Source organism: Lepidochelys kempii, chromosome 27 (assembly GCF_965140285.1).
Source record: "Lepidochelys kempii isolate rLepKem1 chromosome 27, rLepKem1.hap1, whole genome shotgun sequence".
NCBI classification, from domain to species: domain Eukaryota; kingdom Metazoa; phylum Chordata; order Testudines; family Cheloniidae; genus Lepidochelys; species Lepidochelys kempii.
Window position 1 is genome coordinate 10,527,973 of NC_136406.1, and position 25,935 is coordinate 10,553,907.

General features: G+C 55.2%; 1 protein-coding gene across 5 annotated transcripts; it reads right to left on the bottom strand.

Annotated features, from left to right (window-relative positions):
• RUNDC3A (RUN domain containing 3A) lies at window positions 1-22,070 on the bottom strand. 5 transcript variants are annotated; one of them, XM_073325845.2, is made up of 11 exons: window positions 21,886-22,068; window positions 13,783-13,898; window positions 13,262-13,395; window positions 12,767-12,852; window positions 12,000-12,086; window positions 6,927-7,007; window positions 4,800-4,965; window positions 4,107-4,264; window positions 3,634-3,762; window positions 2,059-2,165; window positions 1-1,258 (listed from the first exon to the last, which is right to left on the bottom strand). In XM_073325845.2, exons 1-11 carry the CDS (start codon window positions 21,990-21,992, stop codon window positions 1,116-1,118), a joined length of 1,314 nt encoding a protein of 437 aa, XP_073181946.1. In that variant the 5' UTR covers window positions 21,993-22,068; the 3' UTR covers window positions 1-1,115. The 5 variants fall into 5 exon arrangements, with proteins under 5 accessions (XP_073181946.1, XP_073181945.1, XP_073181948.2 ...); XM_073325844.2 differs by having other exon boundaries at window positions 12,000-12,089; XM_073325847.2 differs by lacking the exon at window positions 3,634-3,762 and having other exon boundaries at window positions 4,754-4,965; window positions 12,000-12,089; window positions 21,886-22,070.
• Between the last annotated feature and the right edge of the window lie 3,865 nt (window positions 22,071-25,935).

Consider the following 25,935-nt stretch of genomic DNA (forward strand, 5'->3'; position numbering starts at 1 on the left):
TCATATCTGCATTTAATTGTCTGTTTGCTTCGACAGGGCCTCCCCACAGCCGGGGCTAGAAAATGTCAGGGGTGCGGTGGGGGTATTCTCCCCAGCCAAGGGTGCACAACACGCCCCGGATGGGGGCGCTCAGGAGCGAGACACGCAGGGCAGCAGCAGGACGTGGGTGACGGAGGAGGCAGAATCCCACCCACCGAGGCGGGGATAATAGCTGGGCAAGACGGGGCCCGCAAAACTGGAGGAGGGAGCGGTTGTGGGGGGTCTCTCCTCCGCAGGGCAGACAGCCCCTCGGGCTGCAAAGCCACTTTGTCAAAGCATCCGGCCCGTGGCAGAAGGGCGCTAGAGTCCAAGGCTGCGGTGCAGGGGCTGAGGAAGCAGGTGAGAGCTGACAGCCCTTCCGCTGCCCCACAGTCCCCCTCCCCAGCCCCCAAGATACCCGCCCTGAGCTTCTCATGCGCTTAGGGGGCCATACAGTGTCCTGATGGGAGGAGGCATCTCGGTCCCAATCAGCTGGTTCCGCAGCAGCGATAAAGTCCCCAGGGTGGGATACTGTCAAGGGCGTGCCCCAGGGGGAGGCCATGGCCCTGTAACAGTGCCCCACCCTGCCTCCACTCCTCACCCTTTCCAGCCAAGCAAAAGCTCCAGATGCAGGATTTATGTCCTGGTCCCCCCTCAACTCCTCCCCGCTCTTTGCAGTTTCAGTCAGGTGCAGGATCCTTCTTCACTCCCTGTCCGTCAGCTGCTGTGCAGCACGGTGGTTAAACAGCTGCCTTGGTCCATCCCAGAGGTGGCTGCCTTTCTGCAGTCAGGTGCAGTGACCCGCTCTATGCGGCACATTTCACAAAGTGCGTTGGGATCCTTCCAGCTCCGTGCGAGCTTAGGATATCATGTACTCGGCTAAGCGTCCCTCGGTAGGAATGGGGCCCACATCTGTAAGGATGCAGCGAATCAGCCAGGGGTGGGGCTGGCTGCCCCAGCCCCTCAAGAGGTTCAGTAAGGTCCATGCGCCTGAAGCATTGGTCCCGTTGGTTCGAGATGGTGGCGGCTCCTTGGTTTGCCTCTTGGCTCCCCGGTGGGACACGCCGATCCCAGGACGAGCGGCGCCCCACCGCATCTCAACTGGGGCTGTGGGCGGGGCTGGCTTCGTTGCTGTCACTCACCAGGAACTCATTAGATTTCAGACTGGCCAGGGACCTGCAGCTTGGGAGGGAGGCCAGGGAGCCACAGAGCCCCAGCATGGATGGGGTGGGGTCCTTCCCTGCAGGGTGGAGGGGAATGGAAAGAGGGCAGGTCAGAGCAGGGGCCCTGCCCAACCCAGGCCATTCAAAAATCCCTGTGCACTTTTCTTGGGGGAGATTGGACAAGGTGCTAAGTGACTTGTCCAAAATCCTACTGGAAGTCAGTAGCAAAGCCAGGACTAGAACCCAGGAGCCCCGATTCCCAGTCTCCTGCTCTCACCACTAGACTCCACTCCCTCTGAAAGCCAGGGAGTGCTCCCCCAAGGCCTGACTCCTAGTTCCCCTGGCTCTAACCTCTACATCCTACAGGAACTGCCCCAAGCCAGCCTCCTAAAGTAACACAAATTCATAGAGTCCAAGGCCAGAAGGGACCATCGTGATCATCTTTTCTGAGCTGCGTGACGCAGGCCAGAGAACTCCTCCCAAGGAATTCCAAGAGCAGATGGTTTAGAACCACATCCAGTCTGGATTTAAGTATTGCCAGGGATGGAGAATCCGCCACCACCCTCGATAAGTTGTTCCAATTACCCTAAATGTACACCTTGTTTCCCATCTAAATTTGTCTAGCTCCATGGTGGCTGATCACCGCAGAATGTAGCCTGGGGGTTAGATCAAGGAGCCTGGGTTCCATTTCCAGGTTCACCTCTAAATTCCCAGGCCTCTCTTACTTGCCCCTCCCCAGCTGTACACTATCGCACAGGTGCTAGGGTCTTCCTCCTACCCCAGGCATCTACTAATAGATAACTTCTGCCTCCCAGCCCTCCCAAAGGTGGCTGGCCTTTCCAACCACCCAACCCACTCCCCGGGCCCGTGGGCTTACCCAATGGTCCCCAGGGCTCTCCTTCTTGCTTGCCCTCCCCCAGCTTCTGGGAATCTGAGCTCAGGCTGATCTCTGCCGACAGCTGATCCGTGCTCATGAAGCTGTGCCTGTGAGAAGACAGCGCCCTGTTACTCCCGGCCTGGCGGAGCCCGAGCAGCATTCAAAACCCTGCCACCGGCACATCCCCCCGCAGGAGTTCCTGCTGCTGCTGGTGACCGCGTCAGAGGGCCTTTCGGTTCCCACCGTGCGCTGCAAATTCTCCCAGAGCCCTGTGCGCTGGGAGCCGTGTGGGCTAGATGCCTCTGGAGTCCCTCCGGCCACTGGCTGGTGGGGCCCCACTGCGCCTGGCGGGGTTGCATTGGTCTGGGAACCTGATCCAGAAAAGCACACGCTCTAACTTTACGTATGGCTGTAATCCCATAGGCTGCAGTGGGGCGGCTCTCAGGCAGTAAGTCACCATAGCGCAGCTGGGCCCTGTTGCCCAATCCCTGTTAACTCGCAGAAGCGGAAGCACTTATGTCCAGAGGGTGAGATTATCAATCTCCCAACCCCACCGCCCCCAGCAAACAGTCACAGCTTCCCAGAGAGGCAAGGGCCATGTGCAAGACACAGCTGGGGTGGGGAGGATGGCCCCAGTTCTGGAAGAGAGACATCCCGAGCTGAGTATCTTATCCTATTCACCCCACATCTGTCCATCCAACCACACCTCTGTTTAGGCTCCTCTCCCCCTCCCTATCTGACCATCCATCCTTCCATCCGTCTAGGCTCCTCCCTCCCGCCGTCTGACCATCCATCCTTTCATCCGTCTAGGCTTCTCATTGTCTAACCATCTAGATCCTCTCTCTCGCACACACATTTTTAATGGGTTAATTAACCACTGGAACAACTTATCAGGGGACATGGTGGATTCTCCATTGCTTGAAGTCATTCAATCAAACCTGGAAATCTTTCTAAGAGCTCGGCTCCAGCTCAGCCACCAGATATGGGCTTGAAGACCACTCACAGGGCGAGGGTCCTGCAGGAGGTCAGGCTAAATGGTCATAATGGTTCCATCTGGCCTAACAGACTTGGAGGTTCTCTCTGGTGTTTGTCAGGCCCCAAGCCCCTCGGCCTCCATCTGTGGATGACTAAACCAGCCCCTGAGTTACCCCCAGGCTAGGAAGGATTTTGGAACAAACCAGCCAGGCCTCTGGTTTGGGATGCCACTTTTCCCCTCTGCTGGCAGGAGATGGGGTTGCTGGCTCTGGGCCCCACTCCCCACCCAACTCCCCTATTCCTCCCCGGGGGAGCAGGGTTTTACACAAGCTTCAGGGCCAAGGAGTCGGATCTTACACACACACACCCACACACACCATGCACTTTGGCCCCACAGGGCTGGAAAGAGAAGCCCCAACTACCCCATCTCCTCGAGAACCCTGCACACCCATGCAGCCTTGGCAGAGGGCTCAGAGCAGCAGCTGAAGGTGGGAGGTTCGTACGGACCAGCCCCTGCCTCCCCGAGCTTCTCCTCTAGCTGCACTGCCCGCTACCCCCACCCGGACCCGGCTCCGCTGTGTCTCCTCCCTGGGGATTCACCTCCTGAACAGCTTGGCGTCCGACCCGCTCTTGTTCCCATTGAGGGTCCCCAGCGACGGCCACTGGTTCACCAGCGGCGTGGCCATCTCCTTGGAGAGCTGGGTGTTCTCACAGGGGATCAGGCCCGTCCTGGAGGCAGAGTAGGAGGAGGGGAGGCTGTGATGCGCAGCGGGCCAGGGCCTGCCCCGAGAGACGGCGCCAGGAACACAACAGAACCCTACATGCCTCCCAGCAGGGCTAGCAGCCACATACAACGTGGCATGCAGGGCGTGGTGGGAACTCTGGGGCAGAGGGAACTGATGCAGGGGGAGAGGAGGAGAGAGCCCCTCCCGGTGTGGGGCAGAGGGAGCTGATGGGGGGGGAGAAGGGGAGGAGAGAGCCCTTCCCAGTGTGGGGTAGAGGGAGCTTGGGGGGAGAAAGGGGAGGAGAGAGCTCCTCCCTGCATGGGGCAGGGTTTTTTTTGATGGACTCACAGCTGCTCCTGCAGTTCCAGGATGACGCCCTCCAGCTCCCTCTTCTCCAGCTGGTTCTGCACCTTCACCTCCTCCAGCCTCATCTGTAGACGTTTGTTCTCCGCCTCCAGGTCCTTCAGCTGGGATTCCCGGAGCCGCACCAGCTCCTCCAGGTACCCCTGGGGCACAGACAGGGGTCAGGCCCGGCGGAGCAGGAGTGAGCTCGCAGGTGGGGGCAGGGCCTGGGGATGCACACCCATGGGTGTGGCACACTGTGCCCAGCCCAGCTCTGCCAGGAGAGGGATCTGGCAGCAGGGACAGATAGAGGATGCATGCCAGGACCACCCCAGTGGAGGCTGCAGCATTCCTGGGGCAGCAGCCCCCACCCCAGGCAGCAGGGCTGGAGCCGTACCCGCCCAGCACCATGCACGGAAGGGAAGGGTGAGCACCATTTGGATGGGGAGGGAGCAGGTGGGTGCGGGGGGTGGTCAAGGTCACCGGTGCTGCTGGGCCTAGGATCTGCCATGCAGGAGGCAGCAGGGCTCCCCCAGGGGTACTTGACCCTGCCTCAGCGCAGGGGGCTGGACGAGACGACCTCTCGAGGTCCCTGCCAGCCCCACATACCTAGGAGGGAGGCTCCAAACCAACCCCCCCCCCCCAATCCTCACCGCCAGGGAGCAGCGGGGGCCCCGCCCCAGCCTGATGCCCGGGTACCTTCTGCGCATACACGATGCGGAACTTCTGCTCCGTCTTGTGCCACTTATTGTACCAACTGTCCTCGCCAGTGACCAGCAGCTGGTAGGGGCGCTCAGGGGAGCTCTCCTCGCTCGTGCTGCTCTCCACGCTCCTCCGGTCCTCCTCGTCGCTCAGGTAATCATAGCTGCCCAGAGAACCAGGGGCTCAGAGGGAGAAGGCAGCTCCCTGCCCGCCCCAATTTGGGGTGGGAGGGTCAGGGGTGTCTTGGGAGCAGGAGCGAGGCTCAGCGAGTGGAGGGGGCATGAAACCCAGAGAACAGCATGGCTCCGGCGCATCGTTGTCTGGGCTGATTTCCTCCCCTGGGCAGCAGGAGAATTGACAGCTTGGCAAGGACTGGAGAGGGAGTGAGAGTGTTGAGGGGCCCAAAGAGACACTAAAGAACAGAGCACTGTTGCCAGCTAATAAGAGGTCTCCTCTGTGGCAAGCAGATCAGAGCTGGGTTTTGGAGCCAAACCTCCGGACCCCTGGGTTCTAGCCCCGATGTGCCTCTTCTGGGCAGGTTGGCGCAGTAAATGGAATCACAGCAACAGGGTCAGAGCCTGGCACTTTGCCATCCTGCAGGGGCTGCGCGGGGAGCTGTCCAGCGCATCCATACGGCTCGGCACGCATGGGAAAGATCTTGTGGCACTTTTTCCGAATGGTTTGCCTCATTGTCCCTGGTGGCATTTTTGCTTCCTTCCTCCCCTTGGCCTGTGCTGAGTGGTGGGCAGGTTCCCTCACCCCAGAGGTGCTGCTCTGGGAGCTCTCGAGAGATAGAAATGTAAATCCTGTAGGTCAGCCTTGCCCCTAAGTCACTCCCTCTGGCCCGTCATCCCTGCCGTGGCTCTAGTTTATGGAGTGCTCAGAGCTATGTGCCCAGCGACATCACCCCAGCACACTCCAGCAAGGGACTATCACCTTCCTGCCTCCAGACACCCCAAAATAGCATTGGCCTGATTATTAATCACATCGTGCCTAAGGACCAGCTGTGACGGGGCCCCTTGTGTTAGGCACTGTACAAACACAGTGTAAGTCCCTGTCCCAACGAGAGTATTTAGGGTGACCAGATGTCCCGATTTTATAGGAACAATCCTGATATTTGGGTTTTTTTCTTAAATAGGCTCCTATTACCCCCCTCCCCGTCCCGTTTTTTTCACACTTGCTGTCTGGTCACCCTAAGCGTATTGGCTGTCACAGTGCTTTGAATCTCCTAATTTGCCCTTTGCTCTCTGTCGCCCCCTAGTGCTCTCTCTGCATCACTCTTTCCCATGGTTCTCCTGGCCGCTGAATGTCAGTCTCGGATCATTTCCCCCTGGAACATGCCAGCTCTCATTTTTCCAAGCTGAAATCCAACTGTTCTCTCTCGACCCCTTGGGACTATTTCTCTGCACCCTCTCTCAGTTTGCAATTCTCACCGACCTGCTCTTCAGCGCCTCTCCTAGGTGCTGGGTAGATGTATGTGACAGCGCTGTAGCAATGAGCACCGTGTCTTCTCACGGCCCCCTAGCGAGAGCGTTTGTGCTGCTTGGTACAGGAAACTGGACTACGTTACCCAGAATCCTTAGTGAGAGGGTAGGTCTCGGGTTGTAAATACAAGTCTGGGGGTTCTTAGTTGCATGATGCAGTTACGCAATTGCAGACCCCCCCTCCCCGATGGGGGTTTTCGGCTTTGATAACTACAGGCGTCAGGACGCAGCATCCCTTCTGTGTGCAATGATGCACAGTGGGAGGGCAAAGGGCTGTACAGATCCATCTACATAACAACAAAGCCACCTGGAGTCAACAGGAGAGGGAGGCTGGTCTTAGCATGGTCCAGTGCCTACCACCATCGTCCGAGACTCGGGAGACCTGGGTGCCGTTACCAGCTCTGCTGTGGGCAAGTCAATTCCACTCACTGGGCCTCCACTTTCCCCTCCCACCATTTGTCTGTTTGATTGTGAGCTCCTTGGGGCAGGGACTGTCTCTTAGCAGGCATCTGTCAGCACCCAGCATCATGGGGCCCTGACCCCGGTTGGGGTCTGTCGGTGCCACGAATGGGAGCTGAGTGCTGTGCCCCCGACACTGACAGTGGATGGCTCATTGGGTGGATGATACAGTAGCTGTTACCTCTGTGTAAACTTCAGGTACGGAGTGTAGTCAATGACCACAGGGGTTTTCCCATCCATCACTTCCCCTTTCAAACAGAAACTGAAAGACACAATGAGAAAGAGGAGTTCAGGCAAAACCAATTGATCAACACTGCCCCACAGCTCCTGGGGTCAGAGCTGGAAACATTTTCCTGTGGCTCTAACTCTATCCTGACACGGTTCTTGGGGTACCCAGGAGTGAGAGTCACCCTCTTTTTCTCTGATGCCTGGACATCAGCTGCCTAATATCACCAGCCAGTCAGCCACTCAAGCCCTCTCCTCTGGTGTATCCCAGCCCTGTCACAAGAAGTGCACCCAAGTCTCTGAGCCCTCTTGATGCGTTCCTGGGACACCCAGCCCCTGGTTACTCACAGAAATCCCAGTTCTGCCCCCAAGGGAACAGTGTACCCCAGTTTAACCTTAGATCGCTGCTCCTGAGCGTCATGGAGCACTTATAATAAAACAAAAGAAGGTTTATTTAAGAAAGAATAGAGGTTCCACCAGGGAACGAGAGAGAGAGAGAGAAACAAATGGTTACAATACATAAAACAAAATATCACAGAACACGCACTAGGGCCTACACTTACGAATAGCTCCCTTTCCTAGTTAATACAGTAGGTTCCTCCCCCTCGTCCCGCAGAGCTGACTGGCTTCCCAGGGCCCACGATCCAATCTTCTGTGAAGCACTCCGCTCAAGAAGAGGTCTCCTCAGTGAATGGATGCAGAGGGTGCTTGTCCACCCTGTGATCCACCAAGCCAGCCTTTTGTCTTTACTGACAGGCAGTGTGATCCCATCTGCTCTAATATTTCTTTTTACCTCCATGGGGGTCTGGATTGTTTGCATTTGGCTTTGGTGGTTTTCCATTGATTGCTCTAGGCAAGGGTAGACAACCGAACCTTGCATTAGGTCTCTGGCTGACCAGGGATGAGGGACAACCCCCTCCTGCTTGAATAGGCCGTCACTGGATTCCCCGCTGACTGACTTCTACTCCAAGCCCATAAGGCATAGTTTTCAATGAAGTTACATCATTCCTGGAGGGTGGCACCCGTACACACAACTCACAAGGATTAGGAGTCTTGGCAAATCACAGGCTTTCAGGGGAGACCTCACACACTACCCTTTGATACCATGAAAGTGGTGTATTAGGTGTAGTGAGTGTGTCAGGTCTGAGACAGGAACTGTTTGTAGAGAACAGTGGAGAGCTTTTGCTCACTGACACCAACAGGCCCCTGTGCAACACACCCAAACCTCTCCCCATGTAGGGGACGGTGCAAGAACACTGAATGAGGGGGGAGCTCCCAGCTACTGCAGTACCAGCCTCTCCCAGCAGGGGGGTGCTGTAGGGGTGGGGCAGGAGCGCTGGCAGTGGGGGGAGATCCCTGCTGCTCCAGTCTCAGTCTCTCCCTGCAGGGGGCGCTATGGGGGTGGTGGTGCAGGAGTGCCGGTTGCGGGGCAAGATTACGGCTGCTTCAGTCCCAACATTCGCTAGCAGGCTATGCAATAGGAGACAGCGTAGGTCTGAGGACACGCATACTCTTTTCTCCGTCCGGAGCAGGAAGCCAGGCAGGAGTGGGGCTGGAAGGTTCTCGGCAGACCAGTTCAGCCAGTTCCAAGGATGAGGCCAGGGGAAAATATGTTGGTTTTGCCCCCTGTTAAAAAATTCTGGTGACCTCTTTGAAAAGCTCTTGCAACCCTGTACTTTGGAGCAGGGACATGAAATGTGGCCGGGCCATGGCCCCGGTGGCAGGGAAGGACCTTTTGCTGCTTCGGTGAAAATCCATCCAGATTTGGCCCGGTGATAAGCCTTTGACAAAGTGCCATTTGCACATGTGGCGTACAGATTGATTAGATCCGAGCAGCTAAATTCCATAGAGATTCCATCCGCGCTGGCCAGGCTCCAGCCCCGGGCCAGGCTCCAGCCCCGGGCCAGGCAGGGCTGCAAGACTTTCCTCACAATTGCAGCTGTGGTTCCAGGCCATTGCTATGCTCTAGGGATTATCTGGGGGAATCTCCCTGGCTTGTGTTATGCAGGGGGTCAGACGAAATGGTCCCTTCTGGCCTTGGAATCTCTGAACTGAGACATGGAGCCAGGCTCTCTTGTGCTCTCAGAGACCCTCCTGCTTGGCCTAAAGCATAAAGGAGCATGTTAGGGGACAAGAGCCAGACCTGCAGGGAGGGGATGGGCGGGGAGGATTGGGATGGGGACTGTGAGGGGGAGATGAGGAACCTGGCTGGGACGGCAGTCTGGGTGTGGGGGGGAAAGAGAGAAGCCGGGAGTGGAAGTTGGAGTCAGGGACAGAGACTGGGAGCAAGAAGAGGGAGACTGGGACTGCTTGGGAAAGAGGCTAGGAACCAGTGGGGCAGTGGGAAGGAGGTGAGGTCGGGGGGGGGGGGGATTGATCTGTCAAGGCTCTGAGGTGAAGGGGGAGAACTAGGACTGGCTGGGCAAAGAGACTGGGCCAAGGAGCTGTGGGGGGAAGGGCAGGACACTGAGATTAGACAAGGAGCTCAGAGAGGAAGGTTGGGAGCCAGTGAGGACTGGGAATATGGGGGAGGGTGGCAGTGATTGGAGGCCAGGGTGGGGTGGGGTGGGTGGGTGGAAAGAGAGAGGTATTATACAGGATGAGGTGCTGGGAGAGAGGAAATTAGGACTGGCTAGGCAAAACACACTGCACAGAAGGAACTGGGGGAGGAAACTGGGAATGGCTGGGCAGGGAGACAGGTACTGGGAGTTGGGGGGAGACTGGGATGAAGAACCTGGAGGGGTGAGACTAGGACGTGCTAGGCAGGAAGATTGGGACTGGGATGGAAAGCCTGAGGAGTGGAGGCAGATTGGCTAGGTCAGGAGAATGGGACAGAGAGAAGGAGCCTGGGTGGGGAACAGGCAGGACAGGGACATGTCAGGGCAGATGGGGTCATGCTGGGGGGTAATCGGGGGGAGGAGAGGCAGAAGAGTCTGTGCCCATTAGAGCACACTGCCCTGCAGGTCCTGGAATGGAACCCAAGATCCCGGAGTCCCACCATTCCTCCATTGTCAGCAAATATCTGTGAACCCCACTGGGAAATTCTCCCATCTCACTACAGTGTGGATCCACAGAGACGATAACAATCTACTACTGCTGTCAGCTACTCTGTTAGCTCAAGTTGCAGAGATCTGTGTGGTGCATCTAACGGTCCCCACTTGCTGATGACCCATGGGGGTGTCAGATCTGTCTCCTCCCCATCAATTCCTTCCATCTGCACCACTGGTTCCCAATCCCTTTCCCAAGCAGTCCCCATCTCTCTCCTTTGGCTCCCAGTCCCGGTCTCTGTCCCCCATGCCAACTTCCACTCCCGATTTCTCTCTCCCCACCAGGAGGACCATTATTAAAGTTACACAGTCAAGGTCTCAAATATTAGGCAATGCCAGAATTAAGGTTGTCTGTGCAACCTCCCTTCAGCCCACTTAGGAGCACGAATGATGATACAGTCTTTAAATTACATGATCATGTTATTTTTTCCAGTACACTGGACCTGCTCTGGGGTTGAACCAGGGTTTTGCAGTTGTGGTGTACAGAGGCCCTGCCTCATTGGTTGCAGAAGTCGGAAGGTGTGTAGTGAAGGAGACAAGGGATTGCAGGAAGGGAAAAGATGGTCTGGTTAAAGGCAGTTGAATGTTGCTCTGGAGAATTAGATTCTGTCCCTCCCTCTGCCCTGTTCCTGGTGTGATGCTGAGCGAGTTACTTAAGCCCAGCTTTTCACTGATTATGAGACTGTGTTTTTGCAGGGGCCTGACTTGGAACTCTGGGGCTCGATTTGCAGAAGTGCTGAACGTTATCAGCTGCGATGGAAGGCAGTGGGAGCTGCGCTTTGAACATGTAACGTGCTATCTAATGCCAAATACTCCAAAAAGAATCTCAACGTGGGCCTCTCAAAGTAAGCACCCAAAACGATTGGAAGACGTGCGAGACTCAGTTCCTCATCTGTAAAACGGGGATAACAACACCCTTCATCCCACCTGGGTGTTGGGAGCATAACACTAGTGAAGCACTCGGATGCGTTAGTGGAAAACACCCAGGAGGAAATGAATAATGCGGTCTTCAGAGCGGGGTTTGAATAGGATGCAGTACATGGATGTCACCCACTGAGTGAGCCTGTGCACTGAATGAGCCAGGGGTCCTGTGTGAAAAATAGCTTGAAATCACATCATTAAAGACTATCCTAATACGTACACACAAAGGGGCTGAACTAAGGTTGAACTGGCAATCTTAATTCTGGCATTTCCTAACTTTTTTGCCTCCTTAATAGTGTTCTTTTAATGTAGGTTTTGGGCTGAGTGGTTTTTGTAATTCTAATGAAGTCCCTTGTTCGGTGTTTGTAGAAAGTGGGTCTGTGTGTGATTCTTTAGCCCTGACAGAGGAGCCCCGGTTGGCTCCGAGCACAGAGTGCTTGGATCTCAATATGAGAAATATGCATTGTCCTTGTCGGTCGGTCTGTCTCCCTCTGGGTTTTCTAAGGTGGTCATTCAGCACTGCTCTAGGTATTGCACAATGGGTGCTTTAAAAATACCTCTGAGATTTTGATTGAATGTGAGAATGGCTATGCTGAGTCAGATCAATGGTCCATCTAGCCCAGTATCTTGTCTTCTGACAGTGGCCGGTGCCAGATGCTTTAGAGGGAATGAACAGAGCAGCCAACTGAGTGATCCGTCCCCTGTTGTCCAATCCCAGCTTCCAATAGTTGAGGTTAAGGGACACCCAGAGCATGGGGTTGTGTCCCTGACCATCTTGGCTAATAAGCTCATGGAGGATAGGTCCTTTGATGGCAAATTCTTTTTTGAACCCAGTTATACTTTTGGCCTTCACAACATCCCCTGGCAAGGAGTTCCATAGGTTGGCTGTGCGTTGTGTGAAGAAGTACTTCCCTATGTTTGTTTTAAACCTGCTGCCCATTCATTTCACTTGTTCTTGTGTTGCATGGCACTTCCTTATTCACTGTCTCCACACCAGTCATGATTTTAGGGCCTGCCATCATACCCCCCTTCAAGAGGAACTGTTCTCAGGCGCCTCCTACCTGAAGTCAATGGCGCTGAGGCCGATCAGCATCCCGGTGAGCACGGTGGACTCCTCTCGCAGCATGATAGCCCCGTCATCGTAAAACCTTCTGTGGAGAAGGACAGCCACCTTTACCCCTGGGGAGGGGGCCGCAGCACACCCAGCAACACCGCACATGCCCCCACACAGCCTTACCACACAGACGGGCCTGCCCACAGCTACCAGCTCCACAGGGTCTCGCTGGCATCGGTCCACTCACACGTGGCCTTGCCCTGGAGACCCAGCCAAGCGCTGCGACACGACCCCCAGAGATCTCACTCATGCCCGTGCCCTTGCGCTGGCCCGTGAAATCCATCATAAATGCAAAAGGTGCTGTTCTTACTACGCCGTGGCCCCAGGCAGCCCTGTGCTGCATGCCACAGGGCGAGGTGCTTGCCTCTCACCTGAGCATTTTCATGAGCTCCCGTGCTCCCCTTCAGGAAGCGAGTGGACTGAGCCAGTGAGGGGCAAGGAGGAGCGGGGATGGGGTCCTCCTTTACCCCAAGGCTGGGAAACGTGAGTCACACAGCAACCCTACTGCTCAGACCAAGGGCCAGCAACGTGTGATGGGGATTTGTAGCCTCCACAGGAAGCCCATCCTGCTACAGTCTTCTGTGGATGGGGCCCGTAGGCTCTTCCTACCAATGCAGCCCCAAGACGGGCAAACACTGGGCTCCCTCGGGCGCGCCCTGGCTGTGGGAGAAACGGCTTCTCTGCACCCCGCCAGCGGGGCATCGCGCTGCTCACCGGGTGGTTCTGGTGTCCCTCAGGGCAGTGGTGATGTATTCCGACATGCGTTTCTCCATCAGCGCCACGCGGATCCAGGCCCGGCCCTGTGACAGATGAGCCCAAGGCACTGGGTGGTCAGGAGGACCTGCCTCTAGTGTCAACATCCACCCACCCACCCACTCGATCTATTCCCACTGACACCCAGCCAGCACAGGGTACCCATCACTGTAGTCTCTGGGCACAAGCTAGTGTCTTGCGGCCGTCCCCTTCAAATGCAGCAGACAGAGACCCTGCCGGGAAGGATGGACACAGGGCTTGCCCCATTAGCTGGCGTCCGTTTCCAGGTTGCCTAGGAGTGGCAGGGGCCCGTTGGCCCAGCGACCCTGCTAGACCCACTGAGATGGGCTCTCTGCCCTTCCTAGGTGTCTGCTGCTTTCCCCACTCCCCTGATGGGACCCGCCCAGCTTGTTGGCTTAGACAGCGGGGGAGCAGCCGCCTGGGGCCCTGCCTGACCTTCGCCCTAGAGGTGCTGATGTTCTCCATGTTCTCAATGCTGCTGACGCAGTTGTTGGGGACCTTGCTGCAGGCCAGGCGGATGTAATCCCAGAAGCCGCGCTGCCCATCGGAGCTGAACCAACTGACGGGACCTGGGGCAGAGAGGAGGAGAAGGCTGGGCTGTGACCAGGAGAGGTCCCTGCAGTCCAGGGGGCCAGCCGGCCTTAAACGGTGGCCAATGCTGGAGGCCCCAGACGTCCTCGGTAGCAGATGCGTGCATATAACAGTTGCACACAGTCAATAGGAGTAAACTTCTGCACACCTGGATGCCGACAATTGCACAGAAATATGCATCCAACAGTTACACACACGTGCATGCAACCGATGTGCACAAACACTCACGGAAGCGGACATGTACAAACTTGTGCTTACGGTCGGTGCATCCATAGGCAGGTCTCAAGTGCATTAACGTGTATGCAGGCACAGAACACACACATCCGGGGAGCCCAGCCAGGCCACCCGAGCACACGCACCCTTACCTTTGAAGCGGTGACTCAGGATCTGCTCTAGAATGGCAGCAAAGTTGATGAACTCCTCTGACGAATCGTCAATGGGCTCCGTGGTGTATTTCTCCAGCAGGGTCTTCACAGAAAATCTACCGGAGAGAAAAAAAATCACAGACAGGTGTGCAGGGGAGGCAGACAGGAGTTTCCTGTTGAGGACCCTCAGGGAGAATCTCTGAAAGGTAGTAAGGAGAAGCAGCTCTGCAGCATGATCTGGTGGCTCCAGCACCGCACTGGGACTCAGGAGAGTTGGGCGCTATTCCTAGTTTTGCCACTGAACTGGCTGTATGGCCGTGGGTGAGGCAGTGTGGCCTAGTGGATAAAACACCCCACTGGGGGTCGTGGGAGCTGGGTTCAATCCCAGGGCTATTGGGTGAGCTTGGGCAAGTTGCTCTCTGTGCCTCAGTGTCCCCATCTGTGAAATGGGGGTAATGATACTGACCTCCTCTGTAAAGCACTTGGAGCTTATATCACACTTTTCATCAATAGAGAACTAGGGACTACTATTGCTTCCCTCTAGAATATCACAGAAGATCAGGGTTGGAAGGGACCCCAGGAGGTCATCTAGTCCAACCCCCTGCTCCAAGCAGGACCAACCCCCAACTAAATCATCCCAGCCTGGGCTTTGTCAAGCCTGACCTTAAAAATATCTAAGGATGGAGACTCCACCACGTCCCTAGGTAACCCATTCCAGTGCTTCACCACCCTCCTACTGAAAAAGTTTTTCCTAATATCCAATCTAAACCTCCCCCACTGCAACTTGAGACCATTACTCCTCGTTCTGTCATCCACTACCACTGAGAACAGTCTAGATCCATCTTCTTTGGAACCCCCTTTCAGGTAGTTGAAAGCAGCTATCAAATCCCCCCTCATTCTTCCCTTCTGCAGACTAAACAATCCCAGTTCCCTCAGTCTCTCCTCATAAATCAGGTGCTCCAGCCCCCAAATAATTTTTCTTGCCCTCTACTGGATTCTTTCCAGTTTTTCCACATCCTTCTTGTAGTGTGGGGCCCAACACTGGACACAGTACTCCAGATGAGGAGGTGGAACTCCTCCCCTTTACCTTGTCTATTTAGCCTGAAAGCCCTTTGAGGGTGGGTCTCTCTCACTATGTGCACGTACAGCTCCTGGCACAATGGAGCCCTGCAGAACACTGATTCACCGTCTCCATCGGGGAGCATCCGCCCTGGGACACCAACCCCACACACCCTCCTCCTTGCGTATCCATTGTTGCCATGATGCGATTTCATGATCTGTGGTGCAATTCCCTGGTGAGGAAGCCGTTAAACAGCATCTGCACATGGACAGAGGCAGCATGCTCTCCCGTGGACAGATACGGTAAGCCCATGCCCGTCTCCAGCTCAGGATCACGCAGGAAAGTGCTTTACAGTCACTAATGAATTAGGCCTCCGAATAAAGAGGCCTATTTAACAGATAGGGAAACTGAGGCACAGAATGGGGGAGGAGAGTCAGTGAGGGTGAAGAAGGTAACTCAGGAATGCTGCACCCCTCTCTCCCCCATCACTATGTCATGCTCCCCTTCAGGGCCCAGACTAGAACCCAGGAGTCCTGCATCCAAGATGTTTGCTTTCGAAGTGGGTTTTAGCCCACGAAAGCTTATGCCCAAATACACGTGTTAGTCTCTAAGGTGCCACAAGGACTCCTTGTTGTTTTCACTCACATCTATGATTATTGTGAGTCACACCATTAGCCCACTCTTGATGGGCACCTGCAAATGGAACCAGTGGCTGCAAACGCAGCTCTGCCAGCAGAAGCGCTCTCTCCTTCCCCACCACGCTGTTTGCCTCTTCTCGCCACACTGAGACATCTGCCAGGTGCAAGGGGCTCTTCAGACACCTACGCACCCAGCAGACCTCAGGCCTTCTCAGGGCCTTGTTTTTCAGCACAGAGCAAGTGGAATCAGGCCTGAGGCCCCTGGTGGGAGCGGAGGAGCAAGACTGGGAGTTGTTATTCCTGGTTTCAGATGGCATCATTGACATTTCAAACCCCGCAAAGGGTTTTTGCTAGACAGGTGTCAATTAGGCACTGAATCAAAGGGATATTGTAAGGGGGAGACTGACTGGTTTGGGGGCACAGACAGTGTGTGTGTGTGTGAGGTTGAAATAGAGCAGGGGACTGGAACTTGGGGCTCCGAGGGTCTAGTCCTAGCTTTGGAAGGGAGCATGGTCTAGTGATCAGAGACAGACTGAAAGTCAAGCGATTTAGGTTTGGTTTCCAGCTCTGGGAAAAATATGCTTTGGTGGGGAGAATAGGGGACTGGGATCAGGACTCCTGGGTTCTATTCTCTGTTCTGCCCCTGTATGAACCTAGGCAAGTCACTTCCTCGCTCTGTGCCTCAGTTTCCCCATTTGCAGATGGGGACAGTAAAAGTGACCCACCTGCTGAGGAGCTTGAGGCTTATTTCATGCTTTAGGCTCTCTCTTGTGCTCTCTAAGGGCTGTACAGGGTGCCCTTACTGCCATTTTTACTTTAGCTACTGTCCTGCTGCTGCAACTCTCACACATTTAAAAGCCCATCTTACTAAGTCACTGACCTAGCTGACATCCTGTAGCAGTGAGTTCCAAAGGCTAATCATGCAACATGTTAAACTTGGCCATTTTACCTACTGGAAATCTGTAGTTTGTAAAATGCAAATAAGTAACCTACCACCCAGCCCAGCCCCTCCCCTTCAGACACAGTTTCCTATGGAAAATGATTATTTATATTATGGTAGCACCTGGCAGCTCCAGGGGAGATCAGGGCTGTGTTGTACTAGGTGTTGCAGAGACCTAAAGTGAAAGACAGGCCCTGCCCTAACGAGCTCACAGCCTAACTAGTCCGACAGAAGGCAGAAGAGGGGAGTATTTTTAATCCCCATTTTACAGATGGAGAAACTGAGGCACAGAGCTGGAGTGACTCCCCCAAGGAGGCTGTGGCAGAGCTGGGACCTGAACCTAGCTCTCTTTAGCCCAGCGCACTTGACCCACCCTTTTCTGAGTCTCATGGCCCTGTGCTTTTCCTCAGGGTGCTGCTTAGTGTCATCCTGATCTCACGTGGGGGCTGGGCTTTCCCACCCCATGAGATCCCCCTCCTGTCTCTCTCCCACCCCCACTCCAGCCTGAGGATGTCAGGCAACCTTTCACCAGAGCTAGAATACATCGGGGGGGAATAAAGACGCTAACAGGATTGGACAATGGAGCTTTTCATCTCGGTCTGCTTGGCCACGCTGCCGGAGGCAGCCGCTTGTGTTGCTGAATCAGGGCATCCTTTGTGACACTAGCCCCCCAAGGAGCCCATGCCTGAGCTGATCAAACCAATTTCTCTAGTGCTCATGGTGAGGGAGGAAGGGGGGGGGGAGAAATGGTACTCAGAGAGAAACTGACATTCGTAAAAGCAGCAAAATAAGGTGCCACTTCTCCAAGAAGCTGGGTGCAACGTTAAGTGACTGGTAGCGATATCCTGTAATTACACGTCAGCGCCGTGGGAGCGCACAGCCCTGCAGAGAACAGCCTGCCATTCCTGTAATTTAGACACCTGCGCCCGCATGGGCTCCGTTGGTGCCAGTGGGGTGCCACTGAGCCATCTGCAGAGATCTAGTTGCAGGATGAGTGATTTAGGCCCTGACCCAGCAAAGCACTTAAGTAGGCACTTAATGTCTAGCATGCGAGTAGCCCCCTTGATGCCAATGGGACAGTCTGCACGAGTAGAGGGAAGTGCTTTGCCGGATCTCACCAGCTCCGTTTCTGCAAAAGAAAAGTGGGTCTGACATCTTAGAATCCTTTGACTTTGTGAATCATAGAAGATCAGGGTTGGAAGGGACCTCAGGAGGTCATCTAGTCCGACCCCCTGCTCAAAACAGGACCAATTCCCAACTAAGTCAAAAGCAGGACCAATCCCCAACTTAATAAAAGCAGTGGAGAGAGGAGAACTGGTTGCCCCTAACTGATGTAGGCTTTCAAAAGGTCTTGGACAAGGATCATCAATGGGGTGTCGTGGAGTGAGAGGCAAGGTATTATCATTGTTCCCACACTGCCACAGAGGCAGAAAGCAGAACAGGAATAAGGGGCTAATTTTCATCCTGGGCAAAGGTTAACAGTGGCAACCTGGAGATTCTGGCCTGGGTCCTGTGCTGTTGAACTCAAACATTCAACAGCAGTACGTATTGTGACAAAATTCCTCCTCTACCGTGGTGGGTCTTGCGCTTATTGGCAGATTTGCTTGCCTCCGAGATTCATGGCAGCCCTCAGTTTGGCCGTTTTCATGAACCCACAGACACAGGAGGAGTTGACCTGGACTGACCAGGAGTTAGGAGGATTTGGGGGGAACCCAGGCCTGCCCTCTACTCCGGGTTCCAGCCCAGGGCCCTGTGGAATGCAGCTGTCTAGAGCGCCTCCTGGAACAGCTGTGTGACAGCTACAACTCCCTGGGCTACTTCCCCATGGCCTCTTCCCAACACCTTCTTTATCCTCACCACAGGACCTTCCTCCTGGTGTCTGATAATGCTTGTACACCTCAGTCCTCCAACAGTGCGTGTTCTCACTCTCAGCTCCTAGTGCCTCTTGCTCCTAGCTCCTCACATATGCACCACAAACTGAAGTGAGCGCCTTTTTAAACCAAGGTGCCCTGATTAGCCTGCCTTAATTGATTCTAGCAGCTTCTTGATTGGCTGCAGGTGTTCTCATCAGCCTGTCTGTCTTGATTGGTTCCAGAAAGTTCCTGATTGTTCTGGAACCTTCCCTGTTACCTTACCCACAGAAAAGGGACCTACTTAACCTGGGGCTAATATATCTGCCTTCTATCACTCTCCTGTATTTCTGATCCTCTGTCCGTTCACTTATCCGGGCAGAGTTCCTCTGGGCGGAGTCCACTGACTCCCTTGATGCCTTTGAGGAGCAGTGGGCGCTGTCCGGGGTTCTCTGCTCAGTATCCCCATCTGGTTCCCTTCGTTTGACCCTTTGCCACACTCCTGGCCCTGTTATTCCATTAGTTGTCCCCCATACTCATATGGTGTCCAGGTCCTGTGGATCCCCCTCTTAAGCTGGGGGGGTGAGATCCTTTAGCAGTGGGCGGGCTTTGCCCACCCACTTTCTGGATCCCCATAGGATCCCTCTCCTGTAGCCATCTGGCCCGACCTTGTCACAGTATGTGTACGCACACACACACAGCATTGGGAGACCTTAACTGGAATCCCAGTGCACGGGGTTGTTGAGAGAGGCCATTCCCTGGCCCCAGGGAGTTTACAGACACAGGGCGGGAGTGACTTGCCCAAGGTCACACAGACAGTAGTGGAGCTGGGATTAGACGCCAGTCCTTCTGGCTCCCAGCAGGCCAGCATCCCATTCACTGGACCACATTGATGTTGCTATCATGTCCATTATAAGGGCTCCTAGTCTCTTCTTCAATGAGCTACACTATTTTTTACAGATCCTATCTAGGTTTGCTTGGTAGCCTCTCCACGCTGTTCACCATGAGTAGCACACTCAGTACTGATCCAAGCAGATCTCAAACACAGCCTTTCTAGCATCCCAGAGCAAGAACCTACTCCTGAGCCATATGGCTTGTGGGAGCCAGATGGCTTCTCTCTCCTTTCTCATATGCCATCAGTTAATTCAGTGCCCTCCTCTATTGAGCCCAGTAGGGTACACCACAGGCCACTTGCCCATGTGACCACAAGGAACCCCAGTAAGAAAGCATGGCTCAGCCTGGTGACCAATTCAACCCATGGCCCCCATGAGGATCCATTAAAAGCCAACGCAGTGGCTGTGTCTTGGCCATGGTGCCTTGCTCAGTAGGAACTAGACGGATACTCCCCTCTTCAGCAGCCATCAGATGATCATTTCAGACAAATTCTACCACCAGATGTACACGTTTTGCAAAGAGGGAACTACCTGGGAAATCCATCAAACCGCAAGGATCACACCCTGCTGGACTCTAACCCTGATGCCTCCTATTGCACTTGGACCCAAGCGTTGTGATCTGTAGCCCTCAGAGACAGGTTTTATTATCCCAATTTTACAGATGAGTAAACAAAGGCAAGGAAAAGTCAAGGTCCCCCAGCACAGCAGAGCCAGAGGCTGGACTGGAATTCAGGAGCATCCACCTCGGTGCTTCATTCATTAGTGACCGCAGCATTCCCCAGGCAAGACGTTTCTCAGTCCAGCAGTTGTGCCATTCACGGTATTAACAATGAGCAACTGCCCCTGTCAAAAGCAGCTGCCAGTTAGGTGTGAGGCCCAGCTTGAAAATCTGGGGGGGTTCGCAGGGAGGGAGCAAGGAAGATTGTCCTGTTTGAGGGGACTAACCTGGGACTTGGGAGAGCTGGGTTCATTTCTTGGCTCTTGCTGCAGCCTGCCTGTGCCTTGGGCATGTCACTTAACTGCTCACTGCCTCAGTGCCCCCATCTTTACTAGGAGGAGAACAGCACTGTCCAGCCTCACAGGGACCAGTAAAGCTTGTGAGGGGCTCAGCTACCGCAGTGCTGAGCTCTGCTGAGACAGGCAGAACCGCTCCCCAGTGACAGAGAAACTGCCCACGCAGACTCCCAGAGAAGGGTTGGGTGGTTCTGCTCCTGGAAAAAGACAAGGCCAGATACCAGCAGCACTGCTGGGGGGGGGAGAAAAAGCACCCCCCTTGCTGCTCACAAAGGGGGCTCCCCCCACCAAATAAGTGCTTGAATCAGTGGGGCCTGGACTGCTTCAAAGCTTTTCCTGTCCCCTTTACCAAGCCTGGGGGAAGGGGTCCAGTGTGAAACGGTGTGGTTGGACCCCACATCTTCCGGGCCCCATCTCTCCCCCAGGGACTGGCCCCCACAGCATTGAGTCAAGCCCCTCACTATGTTGGGAATAACTGCGGGCCCAGAGCTCCTGATGAAGACAAGGGGAGCCTGGCCTCGGGAATGGCCTCTGAGGGGCTAGCCATTTCCAGTGCAGCAGCCGGAGCAGGGCAGGGGCCTGTGGTAAGACCAGCAGGGACCATCCTGCTCTCCAGGGCTGACCGGCTGCTGACCCGGAGCGCCAGCTGCGACCTCCCGCAGCGGGGTGTGTGTGTGTGGGGGGTACTGGCGATGGAGGCCAATGAAGGTCTTTAGGGTCACCCAGCACCATGCATAGGGCAGAAGGCACTTCCAGGAGGCTCTGAGTGGAGAAAATTGTCCCCCCTCCTCCTTCTGGCATAGAGGCGGGTCACTTCACCCTGAAACCCCACTGGGACCCGGTACAGACCCGATCATAGCCCAGGGCCCAGCTGGGGGGGGCCGAAGGGGGGAGAAAGAGGCCAGCCCAGGGTGCGGCCCATTAGCAGGCCCCATCCCTCCCTCTTTCCCACGCTATTTCCTTCATGCTCAGGGAATAGCCGGCAGAGCCAGGGCTGCAGGGCAGTAACACACGGGGCCAAGGGGGGCACTGCCCCACACCGGGCAGGGCTCAGCCCAGAGTCCTTGCTCCAGAAAGGGTGTTGCTATGACAACCCCCTCCCCTCCCCCACATGCTTGAGCCAGGCCTGCCATGACGTCACTTCCTGGAGCCCACACCTGGCCAACCCGGGTCCCGGCTTCACCCAACCCGGCCCTTGGGGTGTGGGGTACAAAACAGCAAGTGCCCCCCCCATTCCGCCTACAAGCTGCTTTTCTCCCTTGTTCATCCTGGATCATCCCCTCCCCCCATAATTAGTCATCAATCATCATCACACCCCCCCAGGGCCCAAGAGTCAACAGCTTAATACACAGCACTGCACCCTATCACCTCCCCCCAGCTGCAGCCCCCCCATTGCAACAGCCCCCCCTCCCCCAGTAATACTGCTCAGTAACACACCGATGCCAGCCTCACCCCCCCCCTTCCAGCCAGTCGTCTGCATCCTCCTCAGACCCTCCCTTCTCTCCAGTTCTCTTTTCAGCCCCCCCATAGCCCCTCTCCCCCCCCAAATCAGTTATCCAGGGAGCATATTTCTGCTTCCAAGCTGCACCTAGGATGATCCCCCCCCCCCCAGCTGCATCTCATTCCCTCCTCCCCTTCCCCCCGACCCCTGAAGCTGCCCGGGGGGGGGTCCCACGTCCCTCCCCTCCCGCAGCCTCCCCCCCCTCACCTGCAGACCGTGATGAGATTCTTCCTCTCCACGGCGATGTTCCTGGAAGAGGCTTTCTTGGAGGAGAGCCCGAGAGCCATGGCAGACTGGATACAGCTCGATTCCATCCAGAGCCGGGGGCGACGGGATCCGCCAGCCGAGCCCCCTCCTCTGCCCCCCAGATCACAAGCCCGGTGCGCCCCCCTGGCCACGGAATATTCTCCTCTCCCCCCCCCACCTCCTCCTCCCGAAAATCCGCTCCACCCCCTGCTGATGGCGTGGCTCAGCAAACCCACGGAAAGGGAGCTCTCCCTGGTGCTGATGCTCGAAGCAGCCCTCCCCCCTGTAGGGAGGCCAGCCCCCTTCCCATGACGCGCTTGCAGGAAGGGACAGCCCACAGGCAGGGCTGGGGAGAGGATGGGGTGCTGGGGGAAGAGGAGAGAAGGTCTCTGGACCATAAGGTGGATAGAAAGCTGGCTAGATTGTCGGGCTCAACGGGTAGTGAGCCATGGCTCCATGTCTAGTTGGCAGCCGGTGTCAAGTGGAGTGCCCCAGGGGTCGGTCCTGGGGCCAGTTTTGTTCAATATCTTCATAAATGATCTGGAGGCTGGTGTGGATTGCACTCTCAGCAAGTTTGCAGATGACACTAAACTGGGAGGAGAGGTAGATATGCTGGAGGGTAGGGATAGGATACAGAGGGACCTAGACAAATTAGAGGACTGGGCCAAAAGAAATCTGATGAGGTTCAACAAGGACAAGGGCAGAGTCCTGCACTTAGGACAGAAGAATCCCATGCACCACTGCAGACTCGGGACCGAATGGCTCGGCAGCAGTTCTGCAGAGAAGGACCTAGGGGTGACAGTGGATGAGAAGCTGGATATGAGTCAACAGTATGCCCTTGTGGCCAAGAAGGCCAATGGCATTTTGGGATGTATAAGTAGGGGCATAGCCAGCAGATCAAGGGACGTGATCATTCCCTTCTATTCAACATTGGTGAGGCCTCATCTGGAGTACTGTGTCCAGTTTTGGGCCCCACACTACAAGAAGGATGTGGAAAAATTGGAAAGAGTCCAGCGGAGGGCAACAAAAATGATTAGGGGTCTGGAACACATGACTTATGAGGAGAGGCTGAGGGAACTGGGATTGTTTAGTCTGAGGAAGAGAAGAATGAGGCGGGATTTGGTAGCTGCTTTCAACTACCTGAAAGGGAGTTCCAAAGAGGATGGATCTAAACTGTTCTCAGTCACAGCAGATGACAGAACGTGGAGTAATGGTCTCAAGTTGCAGTGGGGGAGGTTTAGGTTGGATATTAGGAAAAACTTTTTCACTAGGAGGGTGGTGAAACACTGGAATGAGTTACCGAGGGAGGTGGTGGAATCTCCTTCCTTAGAAGTTTTTAAGGTCAGGCTTGACAAAGCCCCGGCTGGGATGATTTAGTTGGGGATTGGTCCTGCTTTGAGTAGGGGGTTGGACTAGACGACCTCCTGAGGTACCTTCCAACCCTGATATTCTATGATTCCAGGGTCCATCATGCCCTTTTCCCAGGATGGAAGGGATCAGCGCCCCCCGGAGCCCAGCCTTTCCGGAGAGCAGAATCCTCTCTCCAGAAGGCTGGGGATGTTGGGGTCAAAGGAATGGGAATGTGGCACTTTTGTTGCTCAAGGAGAGAGTTTATTCATGAATGGGGCTTGGGAGGTGGGTAAACAAAGCCCATCTGTCTGTTCTCCAGACCAACGGCCTGAGCCATTCATTTCGGAGCCAGGACCCGGCAGGCCCAGTTCTCGACTCCTAGGGGAGTTGAATAAGGAGTCCAGAGTCTGGAGCCTTGTCCCACTTTCAACCATGGAGGGGATGACTAAAGAATCCAAATTCCGCAAGGGGAAAATCCCAGGTTTTGACATGCACGTGGCTGAATAAGGATTCCAGGCATAATTTAAGTCAGACAACATGAACGAGAGAGCTCTGGCGGTCTGCGTGATGTGGAGAACAGGGGCTACTCCACACAGGGACGGCTGAGCTGGAAATTAAGCTGTAGCAGCCGGAAATGGCCTCTCCACTCACCCTCCACTTCCCTCGCCCTTCACACAGAGGATGTGTGGATTACACCCAAGGGTTACTCACTCACACACAGTATGGATAGGACGCAGACTCCAGTTCCCAAGCTTTGATTAAGTCACCCAAAGCTTTTCAGGCCAAGAGAAAATGAACTGCCATTCAGCACTAGCCTGGCACCCACAGGGCCTGGGTTCAATGCCAAGCTCCTTGGGACGGTCTCTTCCCAGTCTGTGAAATAGAGACAGTTATGAAATATTCTAGCCCCTAGGAGCCCCAGTCCTGGACCAGGTCCCATTATGCTAGGTGTAGAAATGGAACAAAAAAAGACAGTCCCTGCTCTTAATACTCCTTCTCCAGGTCTTTCTGTGGAAACTCTTCAGAGCAGGGTCTTTCACTGTGTACGTACTGCACCCAGCACACTGGAGCCCCGATCTCAGTCAGGGCCTGTGAATATAACAGCAACCTAGAAGCTTCTGCCCCCTGCTGCTCCGAGTGGGTACAGCACATTGTGTGCGATGGGCCGGATTCTGGTACCACTTGACTCCCAGGGAGGTTTGCCTAGTGGGAGCGAGGGCGTGCCAGGCAGAGGGCTCGTGGCTGCCATTCGCCGAAGAGAAATCAAATGGGTGCATCTCTTTATGGGTTTTTTCGGGGAGACGCTTGGACGGGGTGTTCTGCTACTGATTCTGCCTGCAACCCCTTGGGCAAGTCTTTGTCTATTTGTGCCTCAGTTTCCCATCTGTAACATGGGGATAGCAGCGCTGCTTTCCCTACGTCACTGGGATGTCGGGAGGATCGGCGCATTAGAACTTGGGTGGGGCTCAGCTTTCGGAGCAGCCAGTAGCACCCTAGGGTGGGGATCAACGCTCCAAAGCCCCTTGGAGCTAGACAGGGTGCAGCGATCACTTTGCCGAGAGAAATGGGGGGCACAGAGGGTTCTTCATCCCCCCACCCCTATCCAAATTCAAATCTAGTTGCTGGGCTCCTCTTGTGGTGCCTGTTTCTAGTGGGATGCTGAACAAGGGCCTAGTTAATGGGATGTAGGCAGGTGCTTAAGGGTTTTGCTGGCTCAAGTTTTTGAAGGGATGTTCCTGGCTGGGTGTGGGAGGGCAGCACGGCACAGCAAGGGTTAACGGAGCGTCACCATCCCTAGAAGCACTTGCCAGGTCTCCCCGGCCTTTTTAAAGACCTGGCAGAGAGTCTCTGGTGACTGGAGGGTGTGGTGAAGTTGGTCACGCTGAGATAACATAGGATCCCTAGGCTCTCCCCATAGATAAGGCTAATCACACAGCTTTGTCTGTCTGTATCTGCAGCAGAAGGCAATCAGCCCTCCCCCCAGGCACCCCACCATCCTCACAGCCTGGCCTGGCCACCTGCCCCAGCACCCCATGGGCAGGGTTTTGTCTCCTTCCCCCCAGGAAAGTTCCAATTTCCTGCAGCCAGGCTCAGCCAATGAAGCTATCCAGTGGCAGCCCTTGGTTTAGCCTGGAGATCAGGGACTGGATCCAGATGCCAGTCATTTGAAACCCAGGGCTCCAGAAGGGCCTGGCAGCGGTTTCTTACACCTGCCATGTAATGGGGTCTGGAGAGACTACAGAGAGTGGGGTCTAGTGGTTAGAAGCAGGGTCAGGCCTCCTGGGTTCTATATCTGTCTCTGGGAAGGAAGTTTCAGAGTAACAGCCATGTTAGTCTGTATCCGCAAAAAGAAAAGGAGGACTTGTGGCACCTTAGAGACTAACCAATTTATCTGAGCATAAGCTTTCGTGAGCTACAGCTCCCTTCATCGGAGCTTCCTTTTCAAGGAAGTGTGGTCTAGTGGTTAAAGACACAGAAGCATTCCCCCCCCCCCAGAACTGCATTTTTAGAAAGCCCAGAAACAACCTTGATTTGCTAGAGCACTTTCCTCTGTGGTAACATGGGCCCCCTTTCCCTAGTGCCACCTGCCCCCTCCCTCACCTCCCCAGTCATTCCCCTGACCCTGCAAGCACAGGGCTCCCCTCCCATGGCACAAGTAGG

Excerpts from the sequence above, each read along its gene's own strand:
- RUNDC3A (XM_073325844.2), bottom strand. The coding sequence starts at position 21,992 with ATGGAATCGAGCTGTATCCAGTCTGCCATGGCTCTCGGGCTCTCCTCC. Across the intron at positions 4,966-6,926 it reads TACCTGAAGTTTACACAGAG|CTATGATTACCTGAGCGACG; the intron begins GTAACAGCTACT and ends TTCTCTGGGCAG. Across the intron at positions 1,259-2,058 it reads AGAGCCCTGGGGACCATTGG|GGAAGGACCCCACCCCATCC; the intron begins GTAAGCCCACGG and ends TCCACCCTGCAG.